Source organism: Aedes aegypti, chromosome 2 (genome assembly GCF_002204515.2).
Source record: "Aedes aegypti strain LVP_AGWG chromosome 2, AaegL5.0 Primary Assembly, whole genome shotgun sequence".
Taxonomy (NCBI): domain Eukaryota; kingdom Metazoa; phylum Arthropoda; class Insecta; order Diptera; family Culicidae; genus Aedes; species Aedes aegypti.
Genome location: NC_035108.1, coordinates 62,764,681 through 62,792,392, shown reverse-complemented (window position 1 = coordinate 62,792,392; position 27,712 = coordinate 62,764,681). Strand labels below are relative to the sequence as shown.

Here is a 27,712-nt window from a genome sequence, read left to right as displayed (position 1 = left end):
TGCCAGGGACCGAAGTACAGAAAAACCAACGAGCAACACAGATTACTGCGGGAGTGAACATCAAACGAGGGCTATATTAGGAGGGGAGGTACTATTCAGGAAAAATCGTCTCGCGTACCCCGTTGAAGATATCCATCACTTCGTCCCACCACTTGCAATTTCCGTAGTCGTTGTTGTGCCAAAGTGGAGTTTAAGGTGCAAGTGGGTGGTTGGTGGGCGAGTGCAGTATCAGACATTGATTACATTAGATCAGAACGGAATCGGAATCCCGAAGCGGTGGTGCGGATGGAAAGAGAGAAGATGAGTCCATTATTAGTTTTGAAGAGGACCTGATTATGCGTGATTCAGGATGGAGCATCCGTTTTGAACGACGGCTATGAGTGACGGTGGTTGCGGTGGGAGTCCAGGGCAGGTGCTAATCCTTGCATGATCAATTATTCGCCGCCGGTGATTAAATTTTGCATCTGCTTTATGTGCCGGTGGTGGTTGCGATTGGTGATTAATTGACTATGTTGGGAGGATTAAAATAGATGTCATCGACCGGCTTGGGATTGTCTCGGGAGATGACTTCTAACAAAGGAACGATTAGATACCACCAAGTTGGTGGCACCAACTGCAGAGCAGTTGTAGGATGAAGAAGGGGTGTTCGCAAATAGCTTTGGTCGGATGATGCATTGACTTTTGCTGGACAAGAGCTAAAGGTCCACGATATACGTCCGCAATTAGGCTAATAAATAATTCATAAGCTTTCAGTTATGCACATTGGCAGTAGGCGGCTGGTGAAACTAGGATTCCTAAGGGGGTACACTTAAATATCATCGACAGTGTGTCCGTTTACGAATATCTCATCAAAAGGCTTATAGATGAAATCATTCTATGTGACACCCATGTATTATCATGCTTTGGTAACACTTTAGTTTTGAATGATGGGTAACTATTTTGGTTGTGCAGCTTCAGAATTGAATAGGCGAAATTTATTTTTATTCTGGGCGCTTCCTCACTTTTACTTTGATCGTATTAACTAGATTCAGGATCCAAACAGAACAGATTAACTAGATTTCCAAACCATTAATGAGAAGCTAAGCTAATTGGTCATTGTAGATTTTAATAGATATCCATGGAAAAGGCTGATTGAAAAGAGACACCTAAGAGAGAACTTTAGAATGGCACATTTTGAATCATTTCAAGCATAACGTTATCCATACAAAGAAGAATATACGGAATTTGTATCAGAGCTATATCAGAAGTCGCCTTGGAACGGATTTTTTGCAATGAAATCCATCTTTGCTCTTAGGATGAAACTGAACGTCATCGATGTACACATTTTGTACACTTTTATCACTCTAAACCAGGCCTGTCCAACCTTTTTCAACCGCGGGCCATATTTCAGAAATAATAATGCTCGTTGGGCCAAAATATTTCCAACATTTTTTCTCGAACGAATAAGAAAAACAAAATTTTGTTTGGAAAAATTGACAAAATAATAAATTTTGAGTATCCTACGAAGGATCCAGTATTATCCATTTCACTCAGTATTATGAACCGATCTTGCAAAAGAGCTGTTATCAGTTCAGGAAACGTTAAAAATCTTGCACTAAATTTTGTATTAGAAATATGTTACAAGAATCCTACTTAGAATTTTGGCACAATCCCATCCATTATTTGAAAATCCTGCCTAGGGTTATATGATTATCCAGCTTGACATATTGCAAAATCCAACGCATGTTTATGTGCGAATTGTTTTGATGCTCTCAGAACATCCATTCCAAAATTATATTCTGGATTCGACAAGGTATTTATCCAGGATTTTGTGAGAATCTTGTTAAGAATTGGGTCAGAAATACACCCAGAATTTCGTGCAAATTTGATTCTGAGGATTCTGCGAAATTCTGCTAATGGTTGGGCTAAGATTTTTGCATAAATTGTCAAAGATCTAGTATGAATCAAGCCTTTGCGGTTATATTTTCTCGACTAATTTAGCCTTTTCGGATCATATTTTCTTTCAGTTTTATTAAACTTTAGTTTTTCCTATCAAATATTGAAGCAGATCATGGCTGAGTGTACTTACAATTGTAATAATATTATTTTTATTACAAAAAAGTATGATTTTTTATTGTGAACCTGATATCGACTCTCGCATGCGAGATTCATGAGTATAACGCTTAACTTCGAAGAATAGTGCCGTAAAATTATCCAGTATTATCAAAATTTGAAATCGGACCAACTTGATGATTAATTAAACAAAGTAAATTTAGAAGAATTTTAAACTAACGTCATGAATCACTATAATGGAATATGAGTATTGATAATGATCCTGGTTATGCTCTAACTTTGAATGATTTGTCAACGGGCAAGACATGAGAAATGTCCTCAAACTCTTCGCAGGCCGTATTTTGGGCAGCTCTGCTCTTAATCAAAACAATGTTTAATCGTCAGCTACAATTATAGATTTTCATGATGGATCCATTATATTTGAACGAATAGAATTGTTTTTCAAATTTTGATGATTGCAATGATGGACTCTTGAGCCTTAAACTCATAAAAAAGCTTAAAACTCTTAAAAAGGATTGAAAGAGCCCTAAAAGACTTGAACAGTCCTAAACAGAGTCAGTGTTGATAGACTCACACTCAAAATATCAATCAATACGCTCTCCCGTGAGAGCAAACTCATTAGAGATCTGCTTCGCAAATCTCACGCTTGAGATTTTGATGCAAAATCAACTCAATCAACTCAAACCGTAAAAAATGATTCAGTCGCAAAACCCGGCAAATACTCGTGAAACCCGAATGTTGTTGTTTACGCTAGAAAGGATTAACACAATTTTACCAGACTAACAAGAAATTATTGCCGTTTGTGAGTAAACTGTGGAAATACGAGACAATGAGTTAAAAAGGTGAGCGAACTCATCCATGATTTTTTGACTGCTGAGTTGCATGATTGACATCTCACGCATGAAAAATCTCAAGCGTGAGTTGTGGGAAATTGAGTTTTTCACAACACTGAACAGAGTTGACAATCGTTAGATTTGTCACCGACTGGTGACGATATAAAGAAAATCATCGTCACCCATATAATAACCCTCACAGGTTGTCGTCTCGTCATCGACGAAAGAATCCACGACTAACTTCAATCCAAAATAGTCAATGAAAAAAATTTCCTCTTACTCCTCTTTCTCAAAAGAAGAAAGCGTTTTACTTGCTAGGTACCAAACGACGAATACCATCACGAAATTGCTTGTATAGGCGCTCTCCTTATGGTTCTACAATAACTCTTCGTTTTGTTTTTATATAATGTTTTTTTTTTCGAAAAAGGCTCATAATCTGTCGACAACACGATTAATCTTTTTAGTCGGATCAGAGCTTTGAACGAAGATTCGTACGAAGCTTATTTGTCGTCATGGCGCAAAGCCTTACTGACGGATCACTGCAGCAAACAGTCATCCAAAGCTGGTGGTTTACAGTTTCGTCGCCGAATTTTTCCATTTGACGGCGGAGATTGTCTACTCTGGCCCTAAATAGCCTTCAAAGAGATTTAAAAAGTAATAAGATTTTCAAATGGCTTGACAATGCTTTAAAAGTCAGTGAAAAGTTCAAAAGGGCTAGAAATGCTTATATAGCTTCATAGTTAGACAGACTTAAAATGCTCTAGAAGATTTAGCAGGGCTTAAAAATGCTAAACAAGTTTTAAAATGGCTTCCAAATGCCTTAGAGGATAACGAAGGTCTAGAACACACCTGCCCAACCTTTTTGATCGGCCGCGGGTCAAATCTCAGAAACAATTTCGTGTCGCGGACCACATTTTTAAACGTACAGATATTTGCATGAAGTCTAACAAAAGTAAGTAAATGAAGTTCATGAAATCGGACAAAAATCAGTGAATGAAACAAATCGAAACACAGTTAATTGCTACTAAGTACCCTGCTGGATATTGTATAAGCCATGTAATTACCTAGTACAGAATATTTTGAAGAGTCCTCAGACATTTTGAAACCTGTGAGAATAATGTCCAGGATTTTATAAAAATCATACTTCGATTTATGTCTGAAAATAATCCGACCTAGTGACCCGAATGACCCGGGATGTTTGAAATCCTGATCAAGCTTTTACGAAAAATGTTGGTCAGAATGTCCAGGATTTGACAAGAATCGCGCCTACGATTCCTTCAGAAACTCACCCAATAATCATTTAAAAATGCTACCAAGTAATGTATGAGAATACCAACCAATATTTAAAAAGAAACCTGTTAAAAATTCCATTATAAATTCGCTTGAGATTTTGTAAAAATCTGTGATCTTGCCCACAGCTTTGGAAAATTACGTGTTGAATTCGTTGAAATTCCTGACTAAAAGTCTTTGGAATCCTGGTGAAGATTCTTTGGAAATCTTGCCTTGAAAGTTACGTCCAGAATTCCTAAAAAAATCGTGTTCAAGATTTTGCGAAAAGTCGTCTTTTAATAATCCTGCCAATGATTCTGCGTGTATCACACCCAGGTGTTGATTTTTTTTCCAGGATTCTGTGAGAAATTCAGTGAAATTATTTATGAAAATTTAGTCTTTTGTCAATGAGCCTGTTCAGGCCTCCTGTTTTGAATGTTGAAAGAAGTCAGAAAAACTATTAAAACGCCCAGTATTTGAAGAAAGTTGAAAAAAAAATCAAACAATTTTAATAATTACCGGGCTAAAACATTAGGTCGAAACTAAATTGAAAACCAAATAATATTGGAATGTACTAACTCTGGGTTGGTGGAATAGTCAACGGGCCAAATATGAGAAAATTCTTCGAACCCTCTGTGGGCCACACAAAATGAGCCGTACGTTGGGCAGCGCTGATCTAGAGGATCAAAAAGGCTAAAAATATAAGCCTTTGTGTGACATTTTAAATATTCTTGATATAAACATTTTTAAATGTTGTCTGACATCTTAAGTCTTTTTAGGTATTTACAAATGTTTAGATATTTTAAAATGTTTTTAGGTCTTTTTGAACCTTTTAGGCCTTTTTAGGACTTTTTTAGCCTTTTATGTCCTTATAAACTTTTTCGACCCCTTCTCAGCTTTGTTAAGGCTTAAATGCTTTCTTGAATCTGATCAAGCCTTTTATAACCTTTATAAGATTCTGTTGGCTTTTTAAAACCTTTATTGGCTTTTCCAAGCGTTGTTTTACCTTATTAGCCATTTTGGCCTATGTTATCCATTTTAAGCGTTTTCAAGCTTGTTAACGCATTATTGACTATACGCCATTATAAACATTCTTGGGCCTTGGTTATTGTTTTTTTATAGTATTTTTGCCTTTTGATTTTTCTAAGCCTTAAATGTTAAATCTTTTTTTTTTTCTTTGCTGTCTTTAGAGCTCGGACCTAGTTGATCCATCTCGCTCAAATGTTAAATCTTATTATTCCGTTACGCATACTGGGGCAGATCGCTGTTTTCGACGGCCACAATCTCTAGTACTCTGTATATGCATCCTTGAGGTTTGGTGTCTCCGAACAAGTACAGTTAATTCTCCCTTACTCGATATTCCGTATCTCGATATTTCCCCTAACTCGATGGAATGCGCGGTCCCTTCAATCTAGCATACTTTGAACTCTCTGTAAGTCAATACCTCTCTAATTCGATGTTCCCTAACTCGATGCGATCTGTTTCAGTTTCATATGCAAGTTTACCTCTCTAATTCGATATTTCCATAAAAATATTCAAATATCGTCCAAATGTTTATAAATTTCATAAATTTGATAATTAATATTATAGTGATAGTTAAATGATGGTTGACAAGTCATTTCAGGGTGATGAAAAATTGATTTTTTATGTAAAAAGTGTCACGTTGTTAAATGTACTAAAAATTAACTATTTTTCAGATTTAATTTACTATTTTGAATGTACTTTAATAAAACAATGAAAATTGCAAAAATTGAAAAATATGTGTTCTATAACTCGATACCTCCCTTACTCGATTAAAAAATCAACTAGAACTCAATTCAACATTTACTAGCAACATTTTCAGATTCAATGATATTTTAACAGTGTTAACAGTGTTTTACAAAATACTGGATAGTTTATGAAGCGGCAGATGGTGGCAACTATTTTTTTTGTCTAGTCAAGAACACGTGGAGATTTTTGCTAGAAAAAAATTAGGATTAAAAAAAAAGATTTCAAAATGTGATTTAAATTAGAAGGTTTACCATTGATTCTGTTTTCAGGTCTAGTGAATAATTAGATTTATAAAAAAAAATAATAAAGTTCTAAAAATTGAGACGTTTCTCATTTATTTGCATCGTATACTATGATTTTTATTAAGCACAACACATATGGAACGTATTATCTTGAATTACGCTCAAAAGTGTTTTGAAATATATTTTTAGTGATGATTTCTTGAAAGCACTTTGTCAAATTCAATAAGTTCTTTGTGTACATTTTAATGATATAAATAAACTAAAATCTAATCGAATACAAGTATTTTTAAATGTTTCCATCAAAACTTTAAGCAATCACTAAAAAAAGCCCAACGCGGCCCCACTTTTCTTTCTTCGCTACAATGAGACTGATGATCTTGGCTAAACGTAGACAAACAATTAGCAACCGCCATCTACCGCTTCATGAGCTATCCAGGGTTATGTACAACATTGTTTTTAGACTGTTTTTACTAAAAGTATCATAAAATTTGAAAATTTTGCTGGTAAATGATGTAAATGTACTTCGTTGTTGACAGAACGTTTTTTTGGCTGTTTTTGATAAAGTGTCTTACAGTGCTATCCACGCCATCGATACACTCGTAGGTACTCTCGGAAGAAATTGTTGAAAATGCCTTAATGAACAACTTTTTTGCTGAGCGCTCCTGTCAAAAGATAAAATTAATCTAGGTAAGTTTTAACTTATCTAGATCAAATCCGAAGGAGTCAAAGTGTAGTACAAAAAAATCCAAACTACTTTGTCGAAGACATCAAACTTGCATATACATATACAGAGTATTAGAGATTTTGACCGTCGTAGTGAGTGATCTATCTCAGTGTAGCACAAGTCTCTTCCAACTCGTTTGAGAATTATTTTTTTTGCATTTAAGTTTTCTTAAGGCTTTCAAAGCATTTTAAACTTTTGAAGTCTTTTTTATGGTTTTTAATGTTTCTTAAGGTTTATTAAATTAATAAGTTTTGTTCAGAAAGTCTTTTTAAATACTCTCAGAGCCATTTTAAACTACTGAAGCTTTTTAAAACTTTATTGAGTCTTATTAGCCATGCTTAGCCTTTTAACTTTCTTACGATTTTATAAAGGTTTAAGCATTTTTTTAAACTTTTTGAAATCCGTTTCTAGCACTTCATGCTTTTTCGTTCACTTCCAAGGCTTAGGCCTTTTAAAATCCTATTTAAGCCATTCAAAACCAAGCACATGTTTTTTCAAGTATTCTTTAGTCTTAGACATTAAGTTTTTTTTAAGATTTTTCATCAATTTTAAAGCTTCGTAAAGCGTTTCTAATTTCAACCCTTTTCAAGCTTTGAAGCCGTTTTAGGTTTGTTCATGCCTCTTTCATCTGTTTTGAACGTTCTCAAGCTTTGTGGAAATTTTTAAATTCGTATTGGCCTCAGTGAAAAACAAAAAAAAAACACTTAAACTCTATCAGTATTCTCGTTGTACCTGAAACTGGCCAGATGGACACGGGAATGTTCCTGTGGCAGGAGTCATTCCGGTGGGGGTCACTAGGTCAGATCGGATAGAAAAGGAACTGTGTTAACCGCCCAGACAACCAAAATGTACGGATAACCAAATCACCTTTTGCTTTATGCGATGCTTATATGTGCAAAGTTTCACGTATAAAATGTCGCGAAAAGGCCTTATGCGTACAAAAGTGGAGGCGATTTACGTACATATTTTATATGATGAAACATGACATGCAATGCGAGTCTGTAGATTTTCTTGCGAATTGGTCTATACTCTTATGCGACTTTATTTATGATAACAAAGTTTATTTGACAACTGCTACGGATTGATCCGACTTACTTTGTAAAACTATGCGGAACGAAACGAAATGTACATATGAACTCATAAAAAGCGTTTTATGCGAGGAAACTCATCGATCAAACGATTTCACCCACCATTTAGTGCGGGAGTGATGCAGTTTGCACAAATAAATGACTTTCGTCGTATACTGCTATGCGACTTCTGGTTGTCTGGGCGTGCTTTTGTACCCCTGTAGGTAGGCAATCGGCTATGAGAAAAATTGTAGAAGACGTCATAAATGATTGAATACATTTTGGCGGCCTGATCGCGAGCAAGTGATGATCCATCAAAATCTCATGCGTGAGTATTTCAAAGCAGATTCCAAATGATTTTGCGGGAGAATTTTACGATTATGATTTGAGTGTCAGTCTACAAACATTGGTTGTTTAATTGATCGAGAGCCATCAAAGGTGGAAAACTGAACAACAAATAAGCATCCTCTGTATGGTGCTATTAACGAATTTTCTCCATTCTTCTGTATCTGAAGATCCTGAATAGCTAGAAATTTGGCGTTTTTACCAAACAGTTCAGAATTCCAATGTTTGCCTTAAAGGAATCTATGACAAAGGATCGAAAGACAAAAGGTCGAAAAGCAAAAAAAGAAGGGTGAAAAAGTCGAAAATCTATTTACAAAGGACAAATTTCTCATTATGCAAATCGTTTTCGACATTTTGTCCTTTCGACCTTTTATCCATAAACCATTTCAAGCACATGATAAGCTTGAAGGTTAGTTTTTGGGCGAATAAAATTAGATGGCTCTATCAACATTTATCAACATTTAGTTCAAGTCGGTTTGAATTTTATTAGCTTAGTGCTTTGAAGAAAATCTCAATCCCAAAATCTTCAGAAGCTATAATATCAGTCTTTCAAGCAGTTTTTAGACGACAAAAATCTTTCTCATAATCATCCAATTGATTCAAATTTTGTGTGCCAGGTTATCTGGTAATCTTTCAACAATAAAAAAAACGTTCAAGAGAAACGAAATTGTTGTGTTTAATTTGAATGTAAGTGTTACAATCGTCGGTTTAGATGCTCAACTAGCGTTCAATAATGTTTAAAGTTTAACCAATCTGATTTGAAGTTAAGGTAACATATAATGTCATTGATTACAAAACATGTTGAAAATTTTGTTTGTTTGAGTTATTAAAAACTTCAAAATATAGCAGATTGAAGAAAATTTGTTACTAGCACCAGCAAGCAAATGAATTTTCAACCGGATTCTATACTACCAGATAGCCCTTGATTTTTAGAACAAATTCGCCGAAGGCACCTTCTAGCTCATCAGTATCTCGAGACAAACAAAGTTGAAGAAAATTTGTTATTAGCGCCACCTAGCAGATTAATTCTCAATTAGATATGTCACTGCCGACTAATCCCTGATCCGCTGAACAACTTGTGGAAGCCCTAACATTCAGCTTTTCATGATATTGATGTTTTCGGATAAATGTTCAACCAGATAGCCTTTCAACTACTGAACAATTTTTCCGAAAACACCAACCTTTCAGTATATCAGGATCACGTGATATAGAAAATTGTAGTAAATTTGTTACTAGCGCCATCTAGCGGATACATTCTTAATCACTGCCAAAGAGCTTTTGATCTGCTGAACAACTAAAGATATCTGTGGAATGGATGATTTGGCCAATTTTGGTACCCCAAAAACAATCCGGAATAACTCCGGAACCACTTAGACCATATTCCCACGTTTTCCGGATCATAAACTAAAAGAGTTTTCCGGGGAGTCTTGATAATTTCAGCAAAGTCTATCCAGCAACAAAATAGTTATGCACATTTTAGTGTGTTTTTCAGCGCGCTAAAAGTATGTTGGCTGGATGAAGGTTAATCTTTTATGTGGCTTTGAATTATTCTATGTTGGCCTGAAATGTTATTTGGGGCAATTCTAGTTTCATCCATGCCTATAATTTTCGTGAAAATCTCCATGGAATCTCTATGGAAATTTTTTGCCCCAATTCGTAAACCCCCAGTAGACCTTTTGGGAAGGACCGCCGGCGAACTCTTTGAGAACTGCTGCAAATTCTTTGAGAAATGTTGCGAAACATAAGCTAAATTTTTGAAGAAACAAATTTTGATGTAAGCTAATCATATTATCAAAACTTCACACAGTGTTTGTGGATAATTTCATGTAAAGAATATAATAGAACTCCGAACCAAATTTCCTCAATGCCTACTTTGTTCCTATTAAATGTCAATAGGTGGATCTAAATATGGGGCTTTACACAAAAGTCTTTCTCTTTACTCTTTCATAAGATTTGTAAACAACAAGGCCAGTAAAAGGCCCCATTGAAGTCCAGCTCAGATTGTTGGAAGTTCTCAATTCCATAGGGTAGAACCGCCGGATGGGGCCATAGCGCTTATTGAAGCCATGGTGAATTATTTAAATTTAAATTTTCACTGCAAATTATAGTTTTAACTCCTGTACACCTGATTTTAAATATCGATCACTCACAGATTTAAGCTCAGTTCCGATGCTTGCTTTTTTCGTATTTGCAGTGCTACTGAACAATAAATATCGTTACACTGAAACTTGGAAGAGATTACTGAGTAAATCATGTTAGCGTTCACATGTTGTTTTTTTGGAAAAGAAATAATCGAATAATAGGGGGGGTGTATTTGATTTTTTTTTAAACATGGGAACTTTGCCCACAAATTGTAGTCGCTCACAATTTTTATGTTTCATGTTTTTATATGTTACTAACCTGGGAGGCAATGTTGCATTTGAACGCGTTCAGTTTGCGTTCCAGTTCAAATGTTTAAACGAGGGATCAAGTAGGCTTGCACATTGAGCAGTTCAAACATTTGAACCCGTAGGAGCTGAAATCTGAACGCGTAAAGAGCATTGATATTATTACGGTTTCAAAAGATTTACAAAAGATATTATGGAACGTTTTAGGTTCCATACATTTTGAGTGATTTGAACTCAATACAGTTCGATGTAGTTTTTTCGAGTTTTGAGCATTGTTGTTGCATTTTGAATTGAACGCGCCGTTCATGAGCAGTGCCAGAATCTCGTGCAAAATTGGAACGCGTTCAGTTCAGTTTTGGCTCGCGTTTAGTTTGAAATGCATCACTGCTGGGCAGTGAATCAAATTGTCATTAAACCGAACGAAAAACAAACAACAAAGCAAGCTCGCTCACAACCGATTGTCCCAACTGTTGCGGATAAGGATACGATCAAAAGCAAAATTGTCATGACAATCGCAGAGCGCAACATTGTTGCAATCTTTTCAACTCGCAATTAATCAGTTAGTTCAAACACAAAACCAAATTTGTTTTATGGATGCTGTTCGATAATGTGTCAATGTTTACCAACACGGTGAAAGTTCACGAAAATTACAATACGAAACCCAGAAAATCACTGCGCACGTGGTGATCGATCATTGTCATATTCTGTTCAAGTGGTGATAAACTGATGTTGCAGAATAAAATTGTTGCAACAAGAATAGGAGATGACAATGTCTTTGTGGCTGTGTGTTGGGTGACAATTGATTCACTGCTGATGGGAGGGAGGCACAGATACTACACACGAATTATGAAACAACACTTTTTCAAACTGCTAGATAACTCTAGCTCACCAACGACAATCAAGGCTTGGAGAAAATCGCTAGTTTTCTTTTGTAGTGCACTTTCGATCTTCCTGGACAAACACGGGAAAAGGGCCATAGTTTTCGGAGCATTTTATTTTCATTTTTATTGAGAAAGAGTGAAAATATGCGTGTTTCAATACTTTATATTCAATCAAAATAAAATGTGCAATCGTGATATTGCTTTTGGACGCGCAGAAAATGATTTGCATCGATTGATATCAATTTCGATAAAATGCAAAAATGTGTTTTGCTCAATTACGCGCTTTTTTCATGTTTGTCCACTTTTATGATCCGGGCTCACTGTGACAGTTCGTGACAGCAGAAATCTCGGCTCACGTTGACGTACATAAATTTTGTATCGGTTTCTCCCTCCCAGTTACTAACTATCCTTATGGCGATACTCCTTCATACTAAATCAACCCATATTGAATTTCAAGTTGCATTGAATTTCATTTTCAATTACAGTGACCCCACGCAGTTGAATCACCCACAATTTATGAATCAGCTGACTTCAAAAGACAAAATTATTATCAAACTTGTCACAAAACATCACAGAATTATTTTTACACACAGTTTTTTATCAGTAAAAATAATTCTGTGATGTTTTGTGACAAGTTTGATAATAATTTTGTCTTTTGAAGTCAGCTGATTCATAAATTGTGGGTGATTCAACTGCGTGGGGTCACTGTATGTACAGCAAACGAGCGGCTGAAATTGAATTCACACTTTCTACAAACACGAACCAGCTCTGTTAATTCGCAGACAACATCCATTACACAATCGCTTTTAACACTAATCGCGTACTAGGTAATCAAGTGCTGCGCAGCTTTGCCTGCCTGACCAAATAGACCTATTGAAATGTTAGAGCGGTGCATAGAATGCCGTTAGGCTCGAACCGTACCTCTTTGGATTCCTTCTCCGAAATGGACGACCTTCCGGGGGTGTAGTTCTCGATGCGACCCGGCTGATTCCGGTACTGCTGCGTCCCGGATCGGATGGCCGATCCGTGCTGGAGGGTGCTGAACCTAAAATGAGAGTTAATGAGATTAGAGCCGGGGATATGGAGCGTTAGGGCGGTTCATATCACAAAAAAAGAGTTTGGAAATCCAATCTGATAAATTAGCGGGGGGATTTAAAGGTGGCGAAGTAAAGACGATGTTGACTTATATGGTAATTACTAAGGAGAAATAAAAAAAATGATTTAAACGCAATAGTTTTAATAGCTTCGTATACTTTTACAAAATTTTGATCGTGAAATTAGCTCATAATGGGTGTGTTTCTTTAGCAACTTTCTTCATTAAAGCTTCAACAACAAGGATTCAAAATTTATACTAGAATCAATATTAATATGACAGTTCTACGATATCGGAATTATTATTTTAGTTATTCCATATAAACTTTCATATAAACTTTCAACGTCTTTGGGTCACCTTCAAATTTGCACCAAAATGGATGAAAATATGACACAACTCTATTTTTATCATAAGATAAGTTAAGAGAAGAAGAATTGTAAGATAAATATAAGAGATGGAATTTCAAAACTTCTTTTACAATTTGAACCACCCAAATGGAGGACGCTCCCTAGAAGGCACAAGTACTTGGAGTAACTGGTGGGATTCAAGGCCGTTGGCGTTCGTCTCCGGTCGAGGGTGCTGTATTTGAAGGTGTAATCCGAATCGTAGTTCGGCTCCGGTTCCGACTGGTATCCGCTGGTTTTGTAGGGGAAGTTGCCTGCGGCGGGTGAAAAGATTCAGATAAGTGAATTGAGTTAAGGGAGTTGTCGTTGGAGTTGCGATGGGTCCCAAACACCCCTGATTTGCATGCAAAAGCGTGATTTATGAGTGAAATATGCGAGGGCAAATGTTAAAATTTTCTGGTGAGCGCAACATGCAAGCTTCGTGGTTGTGTTAAGGTATGCTGTGATGTGTAAATTGTGAATTTCTTATTGTTCTGTAATATTTAAAACCTGTACACCCAATCTCCCTGAAAAAAGTTGGAAGTCAAATTTTGACCATGGACATTCGTATAATTTTCTAAGATGTAGTATCCTCAGCGTAGTGTATTTGAATTCAGTCCCTTTTTCATATTGCGTTCGCAAAGAATCTGACACATCTGGTTTGGGATAATCTGTCAACGAATATAATTTTCAAAAGATAATTGTATCTTGCTTCAAAAACAAACAAATCAAACTATTTTTGATTACTTATAGAGTAGAAGCACCGGTTTAGCCATAGCACCAAGTTGATTATAATCTGTTCTTCAAAGAAAATCAACATCAACTTCATGTTTAGTAGACCACATTTATCTTGAATAGAGTCCGGTTCCATTGAAGAAAGATTTTTGAGAATCGTTTTGAAAGCTACAGCGATATGCATAATCAAAGTTGAACTTCCATTTTTTTTTGGATCCTTGATATTTGGCTTAAGTGTTCACCCCGTCGGTAGTAGAATAGTTAAGGAATACTGTTGAAGGCCGGTACCCTGGAATCGCTCCAATCAAGATTGATGAAGCCCGCAGATTGCATGAGCATGAGCATATATGACCGTACAATTCGTAGTTGCTACTCCGTGATTGACTAGAGCAATCGAAGTTGCACAGGGAATCAATGAATGGGGCTTGGGATTAGCTAACCATTCTTCAATGTGCACAAATCGAGAGCTCAAATTTTAAAAGTCAATAACGGCGCCGGCCACGTCCTTACGGTCATCGGGGAAGGGAAGGAATGTTAGCTAGACAACCGTTGTTACTAGAGACCGAATAATCTTCTGCATCTCCACAGTTGTCATGGAAAGGATATTGGGTTAGTGGGATAAGGTAAAGATCTGGGAGTCACCAGCGATTGGTGATGCGATCCATGATACATTCACGCCTAACCCGTTTAACGCCACTATTTATTCATGCCGCGCGAGCGACGCGCAACACGATTGATCCTGCTCACATCATCTGCCCCCGCAGGAGCAAGCGACGCGAGCAAAGGATCAAACACTCTCAAGATTGATGAAGCCCGCAGATTCACGATTTACCTAGGTATACGCGCGAAGTTAAGGAAGCCAAACTGTCCAGACGACATAAACGACAGTATAAGCTTCCACCTGTCTGGATGATGAAAGCGGGTTTAGATAAATTGAGTTTTGCAATCTCTTGCGAAGCTCTCCCAGTGATGACGTTAGGACTTTGTTGTTTACAATCTCATTCCAACTCCGACGGCAATGCTGAGCTGTATCGAAATAAATCTTCCTTGGAAAGCGTGGCTGGTAAATTGGATTCCTCATTGGATTGACGGCAAAATGCGAAAGATTCCTGGGAGAGATGAGAAAACTTTTCGCCTGCCATCATCATCATCCGGTGGGTATGCAATTCCCTGTTACTTGGACTTACACAATTCGATTGATTTGCCACTACGTATTGATTTATTTGATTGCAGCACCGACAACATGGCGATTCCGGAATGGACAAATGGCAGTGGTGGGATCCGAGTGCACTCAAATTGCATCGGAATTGATTTGGCCCAGTTCGTTACTACGGTATACTATTGCAATCAATGGTGTAGCCAACTTCTCCACGAGGGTCGATTGATAACACCATGGAACACGTTTTTATCCCAAGCACCATAATACCGCTATTTACTAAATCAAGGGTTGCTGAATGGCAAAGGATTCAGGATTTTAAAAATATCATACCATGTCTAGTTTTTGAGATATTCACTGTTGAAAATGCAGAATTTGACTATTTCAGCCAACTTTCATGTAAGTTTGCCAGCTTGTATGGCAATCTATTCGCTTAATTTAGCAGATAATTCACTTTATGTGTATAACAATTACACTGCGGAACACGATTTTGTCTCAAGCATCAAAATACCGCTATTTACTTGATTAAGGGTTGCTGAATCCATTGCCATTTACAAAAATATCATAGCACGTCTAGTTTTTGAAATATTGGCGGTTGAAAATGCTAAATTTCACTATTTCACCCAACTTGCATGCAAGTTTTCCAGCTTGTAAGGCAATTTGTTTGCTTAATTTGCCTCAGAACTCAAACTTCATGTGTATAACTATGCTTATAAACAAAGTTCATAATACTTTTGATGCTCAAAAGTAATTTTTTATTGGTTTACAAAAGTATTGTATTTTGCCATATAAGAAAAACGAAGAATTTTGTATAAAGACTGCAAGCATGTTGAAAAAATCGATTTAACCTCAATTAAATCGTGCAATTTCAATCAAATTATATTTAAAATGAAAGTTAAAGTCCTGTTTTGCATGCTTGGTAGATTAGATCATAATATTTTTTGATAAATCATTGTTTAAATTTTATGTGAACAGCAATGAAAACAATGTTTTATTCAACTTTGGCGACCTGTAGCTAAAAATTGTGACGTGCTGGAACATTTCTGAGAACGGCATCAGATTCAGCAACCCTAAATCTACTAGAGACACATAATTTGATTCTTGAGCCACGCAAAAATGTCATTTTTGTTACGCTGTGTTATTATCAACAATGTTAAAATACTTTCGATGCTTAAGAGTAATTTTTTGATAGTTTCGAAAAGTATTGTATGTTGCCATATAAGAGAAACGAAGAATTTTATATGGGGTGTGCAAGCATGTTGGAAAAATCGATTTAATCTAAATTTAATCGTGCAATTTCACCAAATTATATCTTAAAATGAAATTTAAAGTGCTATTTCGCATGCTTGGTGGATTATTTAGATCTCAAAATGTTTGATAAACCATACCTTAAATTTCATGTTAACATGAAACAATTAAAACAGTGTTTTATACAACTTTGGCGACCTGTAGCTAAAAATTGTGACGTACCGTAATTTCGGGTGAAATTGATCACTTTTCACGGTTTTTCTTGTCTGATTTCTATAATGTTGACAATGTCAAACAACTGAATGCAGGAAAACAAGTATGAAAGTGAGCCTCATTGACTCAAGTACCGAAATTTCCTAACAAATGTAATTTTAGTGCTAAAAAATATCTCTAAAATAAAAAATCGGGGGATCTTATTTCGGGGTGAAATTGATCATTTATCAATGCGATTGTTGTTAGTTTTCAAAACAACTCTACATAATAAATTTGAGCTTCCTGAATCCGAATATGCTTGCCGAATTCTTAACAATACAATATTTATAGAAACAATGAATATTTAAATTTCAAGAATAACGCAGAAAGCGCCTAAAAGTATGCAATTTCCTAAGGAATTTCCTGATATCTAACAGAAATTCATTTATTTCAACCAAATCAGCGAATTGTTACGAGTTTTGGTTATGCAATCTAGTTAGGGAATATATCTTAAATATCCTCACAAACTTTCAGGATTATTCCATGTTCAAATCCTTGTCTAGAATCAGAAGATTATTGATGTTTGTCAATACTGCACCGTACATGATTTTGAAATTTTACATTATTTTCATAGAAATGAACATTTTTGAACGCAAAAAACTTCACAACACACAATTTGGACATACTTACTACAAACAACGTTCATTCACTGCAGGTTACATTGATATTTGTGCTCCATTAGGAGAAATAAAATTGAGGGACACAGTGATCAATTTCACCCTACTGATCAATTTCACCCGAATTTACGGTACTGGGACATTTCTGAGAATGGCATCAGATACAGTAACCCCAAATCTACTAGAGACACATAATTTGATCTTTGCAATATGCAAAAATGTCAGTAAGTACGCTGTGTACTTAAATTATTAAAAATAACGCATTAACTTTTGAGTTACAAGTCTATTTTTTAGATGGAACAATTCCTAATTTTTTTTACTGTTTCTTAGGTAATTTAAATTTGGAGTGTAATTACAAAATTCTATTCCTATTCAAAAATGTTCACTTGACTTTTTCAATCAAATTAATGTCAGAAAACAACAAATCATTGCCATATATTTTTACTTAGAGGCAAATAATTTTAAAAATTGAATTTTTCTTAGTCTTTGAGGTAAAATATATTTTGAGTGCAATCGAAAATTATATTATAATGAGCCATTTTACGAAGTAGGTGAAATGACAGGAGACCTGGGATTTAAAAAAAAAATTATTAAAATTTTTCTGATCACAAAAGTTCCTTTTTATGTGCAACATGGATAACAAAGAGGTAGCTCATACAATAACTAGGTGTAATGTTGCAGTAACGAACATTTTTGGATCTCAATTTTGTCATTTTCTCCATGTCCTCGTTTGGTAAGATGAGGCGTTGTTGAAAATCACGCTGGTCTCCTGTCAATTGACGCCGTTGCGGCGATCAGATATTTCGAAACGTCTCGTAAAATGGCTCATACCTCAACATGGTATCATAAGTTCTATAAGTAAATTTATAACAAAAATGATTCTATACTATTACCCGGAATACCATTACCCGGAATGCAATTTACCGGAAGACTACTTACCGGAATGTACCATTACCCGGAAAACCCATTTACCGGAATGCACCATTACCCGGAAAACCAAATCTTTCATTTTCGACGACTTTTGTCCGAACTGCTCCTGCTGTTGTTTTTCTTGCCGGCGTTACGACTCAATTGGGACAAAGCCTGCCCCTCAGCTGTTCTAGGAGCATTTCTACAGTTATTATCTGAGAGCCAATGTCAAATAATCATTTTTGCATTCGTTTATAGTTTGACAAGTATATAAGTTCTGGAAAATCGGCAAATTTGCCAACCAGAAAAAAAATGAATAGGTGGTATTCAATTCTACCAACCTCAGCGTGATCTTTCTGAATAGCTGATTTTAACTGCAACGTAGGTCCTTAGCTATGAACGAATATTAAAAAAAAAATATTGAACATGTATTTTTTGTGATTTGATTACAAACGAATCGCTTGATAAAGATCGAAAAACTATGTCTTCAAATTTATGCTATAAAACGAAACATTACGGGCAAGGATAGAATGAATGAAAACAATTATTTTTGTAATACATATTTGATGCCATCTCAGCATTTAAAAATGTTTGGAGTTATAATGGTTTTCTTATTCTCTTAAGTCAAAACTGTTCTGAATCCAATTTTAATATTGTATAAAAATACACTAATATTGCGAGAGATGCAACAGTGCAACATACAACAGTGCAATTCGCATTTTAGCTTTATGATTTGAGGTAAGCTAAAAATGAAGTACTAGTTTAGTGCCATGTTAGTCGAGAGTAGGGACACAATTCGCCATTGTGACGTCCATATTTGGATCCCGAGGTATTGCACCTCCATAGTTCAACTTTTCTCTTGAATTTGCTTTTTTTCACTGAATGTCAAATCTCTGAATGCCTGTATCTACCCTGAATTCAGTGCTAGGGTGATAAACTAGAAAGAACAATTAGCATTCATAAGAAGAAGAAATATGGTCATTTTCGACTAAATACATGTTGCCAAAAATGCCGCCGAGATCGATGGAACTTAAAAGAGCCAAATAAAGAAGGGTGAATATCAGATGGCCCGAAAAGGGTCATTCTAGGAAAAGGGATACTCAGGGGCTTTGCATTCGGGTGATTGACGTTCGCGGAAACGACATTTTGTGAATTGACAATCGGTGAAAAGTAGCACAACTAAAATTATAATCATTGTTTATTTATGCTTTATTTATTCATTTAGAGGCTTGGACAACCGATCGTCGAAGTTGTAGCCATATTTAGCTGATTCAGTCAAGACAAGTTGAAAGAAGGGTGAATCATCAATGAAATGCAAATATTTGAAGATGGTGCATATCTACATGATCAAGTATGAAGATATTTTAGAGTCCTCTTCAATGCTTATGTATGTTGAAGAAAGAACCTCGCCTACCCCTTATCTTTCATTTCAACTACTTTTAAGTCAAAATACTGACATGAATGACCGTAAAACGGTTAAAAGGACGGTAAAAGAAAAAAAAAAATTGTAGAGAAATAATTTTCCGGTAAATGGTCATTCCAGGTAATGGTTTTCCGGTAAATTGTTCATTCCGGTAAATGGTTTTCCGGTAAATGGTCTTCCGATATATTGCATTCCGGGTAATATCGGAGAACCACAAAAATAAATAAATGTCATCACTTTGAATTATGATTTACAGGCTAATAGGCTCATGATAGAGGGTTTCTCATGTGAAAGAAATTTCGAGTGTAATCAAAAATTTGCATTACTTCTCAAACATGTTTGCTAAGCTTCTACAGTCAATTTGAAGTTGAAAAAAAAAACAAAATATTATTGCTATGATTATTTCTTCACTAGCATAAATGTTTATTGAACTTATTTTCACGCGGTATTTTGCGTAAAATATTTTTTTGTGTAAGCAAAAATTTGTATTACTTTTCAAACATGCTTACTTGCCTTTTACAATCAATTTTATGTTGGAAAAATGACATACAAATGATTTGAATTATTCACAAGCATATACACACTCAGTTTAGCTCGGCTAATTTTAATTATTTTACCGAGTTCCGCACAGCTGAGCTTCACCTGTTGATATCATAGATTGCGAACGTTTGTCTAAATTATTATTTGATGCAAATGGAATTTCGAAATATGTTCATTCCAATAGTATAAAAATTACCTTTTCAGGGTCTGTTTTACCCGATTTTGTAAATATTGACAATGTGTTTTTTCGCGTGAGGCTTTATTTCCCGAAGCTCATGCATTGCAACCGATGTCTTCTATTTAGGCATACATCAAATTTTTGCTCAAATAAGCAAAAATGCTCAAAATGTGGAGATCTTCATTCTGCTGCTGAATGTAAACTGAAATCGGATATTTGTATCTACTGTAAACAAAAGCATAATTCACTAAATAATTGTTCAGTATACATGTCCAATCAAAAAAAACTTAACGAAAAAATTAGAAACCAAAATAAATATTCATATTCGGAAATTTTGAAAACTAAAACTTGTGGTGATTTTAGTTCACCTAATCCATATGAGTCTTTATCAGATATTGAAAATAAAAATGCATTAGATAATAGTGATACATTTGTTTACAAACCTCCAAGTAAAAGGAAACGATCTAATATTTCATCTTTTCAAAATGATACTCGTTCTTCAAAATTGTTTGAACAAAATTTTCCTCCTCTGAACATTGCGTCAAGTTCAAAAAATATTCCCGGATTTAAGAAAATAAATGATAACAAAGATACAAATAATGATAACGATATTTCAGACAGTGAAAAGAATGATTTTTCCATTTTAAGCATTTTAGAAGAAATATTGAACTTATTAGGTATGAGCGATTTTTGGAAAAATATAATAAAGAAAATTTTACCCTTTCTTGTAAATCTTTTTGAAAAACTTAACTCATTTGAACCCTTTTTGTCTTCATTATTTTCGTAATGGATTTTCAAAACTTCGAAGGTTTGAAAATTTTGCAATGGAATTGTCATAGTATCTTACCAAAAATTGATAGGCTTAAAGCCATGTTGATAAATTATGATTTAGATATATTTTGCTTGAATGAGACTTGGCTCACCTACGATAAATTTTTTCGTGTTCCATCATATCATGTGGTTCGTTATGATAGAAATGTACCATTTGGAGGAGTGTTAATTGGTATCCGTGATAATATTGAATTTAAATATTTGGATATACCACTTAATACAAATATTGAAGTTATTGCTATTGCCGTCAAATATGATGGTTTTGAATTTTCAATTTTATGTATGTATATTCCTCCAAATGTATCTTTTTCATTATCCGAAATTAAAAATATTTTGGAAAATGTGCCCACTCCTTTTTATATTCTTGGTGATTTCAATGCACATAATTTTGCATGGGGGAGTGATAAAATTGATGGTAGAGGTTCATTAATAATGGATCTGATAGATGAATTAAATTTGAATGTTTTGAATGATGGATCATTCACAAGAATTGCAGTTCCTCCGGCTCATAATTCAGCTATTGATTTATCATTTTGTTCCAGTAATTTGTCTTTTATTTCGTCCTGGAAAACAATTAATGATCCCAACGGTAGTGATCATTTACCCATACTTATTCAAATGCATGGTTCTAAAAGTAATTCTAAATTTTCTTCAATAAATTCCCCTGACTTGTGTAGAAATGTTGACTGGATTAAATTTTCTGATTTAGTTTCATTTTCAATGTATTAATTTTGATTATTCTACAACTGCACTAGAAAATTATAAAATGTTCTTAAAGCTTCTAACAGAAGCATTATTTAAATCACAAACGAAAAAACATACTTCTAAATCTTCTGATAAAAAACGTCCGACATTTTGGTGGGATAATGATTGTTCATTAGCTTTAAAAAATAAATCTGAGGCATTTAAGAACTTTCGAAGATTTGAATCTAGAGAATATTATTTTTTTTATTGCAAAGCTGAAGCACAATTTACTAGAATTATCAAATTTAAAAAAAGAAATTATTGGAAAAATTTTGTTCAAAATCTTGATAGAGAATCTTCATTATCCACTTAATGGAGAGTTGCAAAAAAAATGAGAAATTATGAATTTTCCACTCAACCTATTTTGGAATATTCTATAGATTAGATAGAAAAATTTGCATCAAAAATTTGTCCTAACTTCGTTCCTCAAAATATTAATTTCAAAACTCGTCAAACATTTAATTATTTTCCTGAAGTAAGTACATTATTTTCTTTGGAAGAAATGAATTTGGCTTTATCTGTGACTCATAATACTTCTCTGGGAATTGATAGAATAAAATTTATTGTATTGCATAATTTACCATTTGAAGGCAAAATGCATTTACTTTCTCTAAATAATTCTTTTCTTCTTCAAAATACATTCCCACCAGAATGGCGTTTTGTTAAAATTATTAGTTTATTGAAGCCAGGCAAAAATCCTTCTTTGGCTGACAGTCGAAGGCCTATAAGTTTATTATCATGTGTACGTAAACTCATGGAGAGAATGATTTTGAATCGTCTTGAATTATGGGCTGAGAGGAATAACATTTTATCTTCATCACAATATGGTTTTAGGAAAGGTTGTGGTACTCGTGATTGTACTGCTCTTTTAGCATCTCAAATTCACCTCTCTTTTTATAGGAAACAAGACATGGTCTCCACCTTTCTTGATGTTTCTGGTGCATATGATTCTTATTGATTTATCATATGAAAAAATGATAAATTTCAAAATTCCAATTGTTTTATCAAATTTTATATGTAATTTATTTTCTTTCAAAATCATGAACTTTTTTCACAATGGATATTCTAAAATGGTTCGTTATAGCTATTTTGGTCTACCTCAAGGATCTTGTTTAAGTCTTTTTGTATATAATTTATTTACAAGTGATTTAGCATCTATTATACCAAATGGTTGTTATTTTTATCAATTCGCTGATGATAAGGTTGTATCTATCAGTGGTAAAAATAGAGAAGTGATTCGTCATTATATGCAATGTGCACTAGACAATATTTGTAATTGGGCACATAATAATGGTTTTACTTTTTCAGTAGCAAAAACAAAATTTTTAATTTTTTCACGCAAACACTCTTTTCATAATATTCATTTATATTTTAATAATATTGAAATTGAACAAGTTGACGAATAAAAATATCTTGGTATATGGTACGATTCTAAATTAACGTGGAAATATCATATTCAATATATTCAAAAAACATGTTCAAAAATAATAAATTTTCTTAAAACAATTACTGGTACTTGGTGGGGAGCTCATCCTTCTGATCTAATAACACTTTATGTAACTACAATACGTTCTGTTCTAGAATATGGTTGTTTTACTTTTGGAAATACTGCTTCCACACATTTTTTCAAAATTGAGAAAATTCAATATCGTTGTTTGAGAATTTGTTTGAAACTAATGAATTCCACTCACACAAAGTCAGTGGAAGTTTTAGCAGGGATTGTTCCGTTGAAAATTAGATTTCATGAATTGAATTGTAAATATATTATACAATGTATTTCGAATAATCACCCAAAAATTGCAATTTTAAAATCTTTAGCTGAAATTAATCCAACATGCAAAATTTTAGATTCTTTCAATCATTGTATAAATCAAAATATTATACTTGTTTTTAATTATGAAACGTGGTTTACGGCTAACCAGCCGAGTGGAAGTTTAACAACTACCGAAAAGCTAAACATTACATATAATTTGCAATAGGATTAGATGGACAAATTGTTGTGAAGATTTGCGAAAAAGTTACACGGCTTCTCAGTGAGAATCGAACTCACGACTCCCCGATCTCTAGTTGGGGCGCGTTAACCACTACGCCATGAGAGGACTCATGAACGCAGAAGTTAACCTGAATTCGATTTCAGCTCAATAATCACGTGGTTCTTTTTCGCAAAGTGGACCTCTTTCGGAAGAATTAGATGCCCATCCAAACACAACGCTTTCTATATATATGCATTGTTCCGTAACCGGTCGTTTGAGAACGTCGCGACCCATTGGAAGCCCACACAATAGATACCTCAGCCAGCGCAGTTGCTGGCTAGTGTAGTGTGCTATTCTTATACCTAAAAAACAATGCGCTCTCGGGCTAGGCATTGGATATATATAGAAAGCGTTGTGTTTGGATGGGCATCTAATTCTTCCGAAAGAGGTGCACTTTGCGAAAAAGAACCACGTGATTATTGAGCTGAAATCGAATTGTACCTGAGCGTAATCTTGGTGGAATTACTAGATCATTGGAGTACTTCCTAAAAAAAGCGGCCGTCCATAAACCACATGGTCACAATGGCTAGACAATGATCACGGTTTATATATATTTTGAAATTTTTGTATGGACAAAAGACAACGAGGGGAAAGAGGATGGGGATCCAAAAAAGGGCCATGTGATTTTTGGATACCACCTTAGAAGAAATACCAGGAGGGAATATTACTGGAATTCAAGGTGAACATGACTCGAAGCCATACTTCAAAATTTCAAGAGCACAAATCTAGATAACCAGAAGGGCGATACAAGCTAAAATTTTTATCGTTCGGTCACTTGCTGGTGATGACCAATCGATCAAATTTCCAGCTTGAACTGCATTCTGGTTCTCTATATTTGTGCTCTTGAAAATTTGAGGTTTGGCTTCGAATCATTTTCATGTTAAGTAAAATTGTTCAGAAAAATCTCTCCCTGGAAATACCGTAAGTGCATATATGTATATTTTATGATAATTAGTAGTTTTTCTTTCCTTGGTCTTGTTGTCCGTCTTTTTTTATAAAGCAAAATGCCAGTTTGACACTGGAGCAGTCTGGGTTTGATTTCCGGACGTTGCGTATGATCATTCCGTAATGGAAATTTCTTTGACTCTCATGGAAAACAAGTATCATTGTGCCGACACATGGGCGGTTCCACAGAAAATGACGACTTTTTTTTCCCAAATTTCATTTTTATATTTTTTGATTTGGATGAAATTTTGCACATGCTTTCTTTATGCCCAAAAATGCCTTTTTGCATCATCGGATCGCCATTTTGACTCTAGCCTTACTTTTGAGAAGGGCCTAAGAAAAAAATCCTTAATAATTTTCAAAAAATTATAACTTAGAAACGGTTTGTCCGATCAGTTTGGTGCCTTCCGCAAAGTTTTATGTTATTGTTTGGACTATCTGGAAAAAATATACACTGTAAAAAAAAATGTTGTAATTTTTTATATATCGAAAATAAAGCTTAAAATTCAATTGGGTCCTAAAATTTGTAATAAAATTTTGTTTTTATTTAATAACACGAAAAAGCATGTTACTGTAATTACTTTAGCAATTTTTCCCGCTCAAATAATGGCTATATCATGTTTAAGCTTTAATTTAAAAATTTGGTCCATAAATGAACCTTGACACTTTTGATCATGTTTGACGTTCGCTTAGTCGACAAAAAAACCACAGGGGTTTTAGTTCGACCACTGGGGTTGTTCCTATCTGATATTTCGTAAGGGACACGGAAAACAAAATACACCCAAAATTTGAGTTTAAGCCAAAGGATGGGACAAAATCTAATAAAAATTTTTTTGGGCTTAAACCAACGGAAAACATTAGAAAATTGAGTAAACATGTGTTTTTGGCCTAAACTTAAGCGTTTGGCACTAAAATTGGGACAGGGCTTTAGGACCCAATTTTCTCAAAAATCGTATTTTTGATTTTTTTTATATACAGTGAAACCTCCATGAGTCGATATTGAAGGGACCATCGACTCATGGAAATATCGAGTCATGGAACAGCAATCCTTTGGAAAGCTGCTTCTAGGGACCATCATAGTAACCATGAAATTTTGTTTTTAGTATGGTTCCATGAGTCGATATCGAGTCATGGAACATCGACTCATGGAGGTATCACTGTATGTTAAAATAGACAAAAAAATTACGTCTTTTGCACAGTGGGTCAAGATGGAGAAATCATGGACAAAAAAGTTATGATTTTTTTTTAAAAAAGGTTGATTTTTCAATATGGTCTAAATAAACTTTTTGAATGCTTTTCGACCCGATTTTATGAAAGTACGCAAAATTTTCAACAAAAAAGGTATATGAGAAAATTTTGCTAATTGCTACCGAAACATTTGAAAAGTTTATTATGACCATTTTCAACAAATTCACCTTTTTTTTAAATCATAACTTTTTTGTCCATGATTTCTCCATCTTGACCCACTGTGCAAGAGACTTCATTTTTTGTCTACTTTAACATATAAAAAAATAAAAAGAAATCAAAAATACGTTTTTTGAGACAATTGATTTTTAAGCTTTATTTTCGATATATAAAAAATTACAACATTTTTTTTACAGTGTATATTTTTTTTCCTGATAGTCCCAACAATAACCTAAAACTTTGCGGAAGACTCCAAACTGATCGGACAAACCGTTTCTAAGTTATATTATAATGACCGAAAATTGAAAATTATATCATAATTTTGTATTAAAATCGCTGTATCTTTAAAACGGTAAAAGTTAGCCTGATTTTTTCGTATACCTATTTGTTGTAAATTTTGCGTACTTTCATAAAATCGAGTTTAAAAATATTTAAAAAGTTTATTACGACCATTTTCAAAAATTCACCTATTTTCAAAAAATCATAACTTTTTTGTCCATGATTTCTCCATCTTGACCCACTGTGCAAAAGACTTCATTTTTTGTCTACTTTAACATATAAAAAAATAAAAAAATCAAAAATACGATTTTTGAGAAAATTGATTTTTAAGCTTTATTTTCGATATATAAAAAATTACAACATTTTTTTTACAGTGTATATTTTTTCCAGATAGTCCTAACAATAACCTAAAGCTTTGCGGAAGGCACCAAACTGATCGGATAAACCGTTTCTAAGTTATAATTTTTTGAAAATTATTAAGGATTTTTTTCTTAGGCCCTTCTCAAAAGTAAGGCTAGAGTCAAAATGGCGAGCCGATGATGCAAAAAGGCATTTTTGGGCATAAAGAAAGCATGTGCAAAATTTCATCCAAATCAAAAAATACAAAAGTAAACCGACATTCGAATTCAAATGGAACCGCTCACATGATATACGTCGAAGATATATGAATAAGAGGTGAACCCGCCTAAGGCTGACAGCCTCTATAATAAGGAAAATCAAAATCAAATCAAATCATGATATACGAAGTGCTTATACGGGCTCTGTACCTGTTGAGACGTAATGCCTGAGAGAAGCAGAAGTAGTGACGTAATTTTAGTGAATTCTTTCCACCAAGGATTGCCGTCAAAATCTACATCCTTGATCATCTGGCTACGCCCTGGGAGGGAGAAACCAATACAAAATTTATGTACGTCATAGTGAGCCGGGATTCCGCTGTCACGAACTGTCACTGTGAGCCCAGATCTCAAACATTGGACTTACATGGAAAAAGCGCGTAACTGATTAAAACACATTTTCGCATTTCATCAAAAGTGACAAAAAAAGAATGAAAATCAATTCAAGCATATAATGCAAGTAATGTCACGTGAGCACCTTTCAACTGATTGAACATAAAGCATTGAAAAACGCATCATTTTACTTTGAAATGAATGAAAATTTATATTTAGTGCATAGAAAACTGTGGCCCATTTTCCATGTTTGTCAGGAAAGATCGAAATTACACAACAAAAGAAAACTAGCGGTTTTCCCCAAGCCTGCCTTGATTGTTGTTGGCAAGCTGGAATTATTTTGTAGTTCAAACAAACTTTGTTCTATACTTCGTGTGTAGTATCGGTGCCTCCCTTCCAGGCAACGCCCATGCTTGCAATTACTA

At 34.6% G+C, this 27,712-nt stretch overlaps 1 protein-coding gene across 19 annotated transcripts in view; it reads right to left on the bottom strand.

The window, feature by feature from the left end:
- The window catches only part of LOC5576943 (sorbin and SH3 domain-containing protein 1), a 554,761-nt gene that overhangs the window by 159,448 nt on the left and 367,601 nt on the right, over positions 1 to 27,712 (bottom strand). For 17 of the 19 annotated variants that reach the window (XM_021841007.1, XM_021841001.1, XM_021841008.1 and 14 more), the window contains 2 exons: positions 13,189 to 13,321; positions 12,492 to 12,615 (listed from right to left, as the gene is read on the bottom strand). In XM_021841007.1, the coding sequence (XP_021696699.1) occupies positions 12,492 to 12,615; positions 13,189 to 13,321 (257 nt within the window). Of the gene's footprint in view, positions 1 to 118; positions 152 to 12,491; positions 12,616 to 13,188; positions 13,322 to 27,712 lie in introns of all 19 variants that reach the window. The other 2 variants (XM_021840992.1, XM_021841009.1) reach the window with 1 other exon arrangement.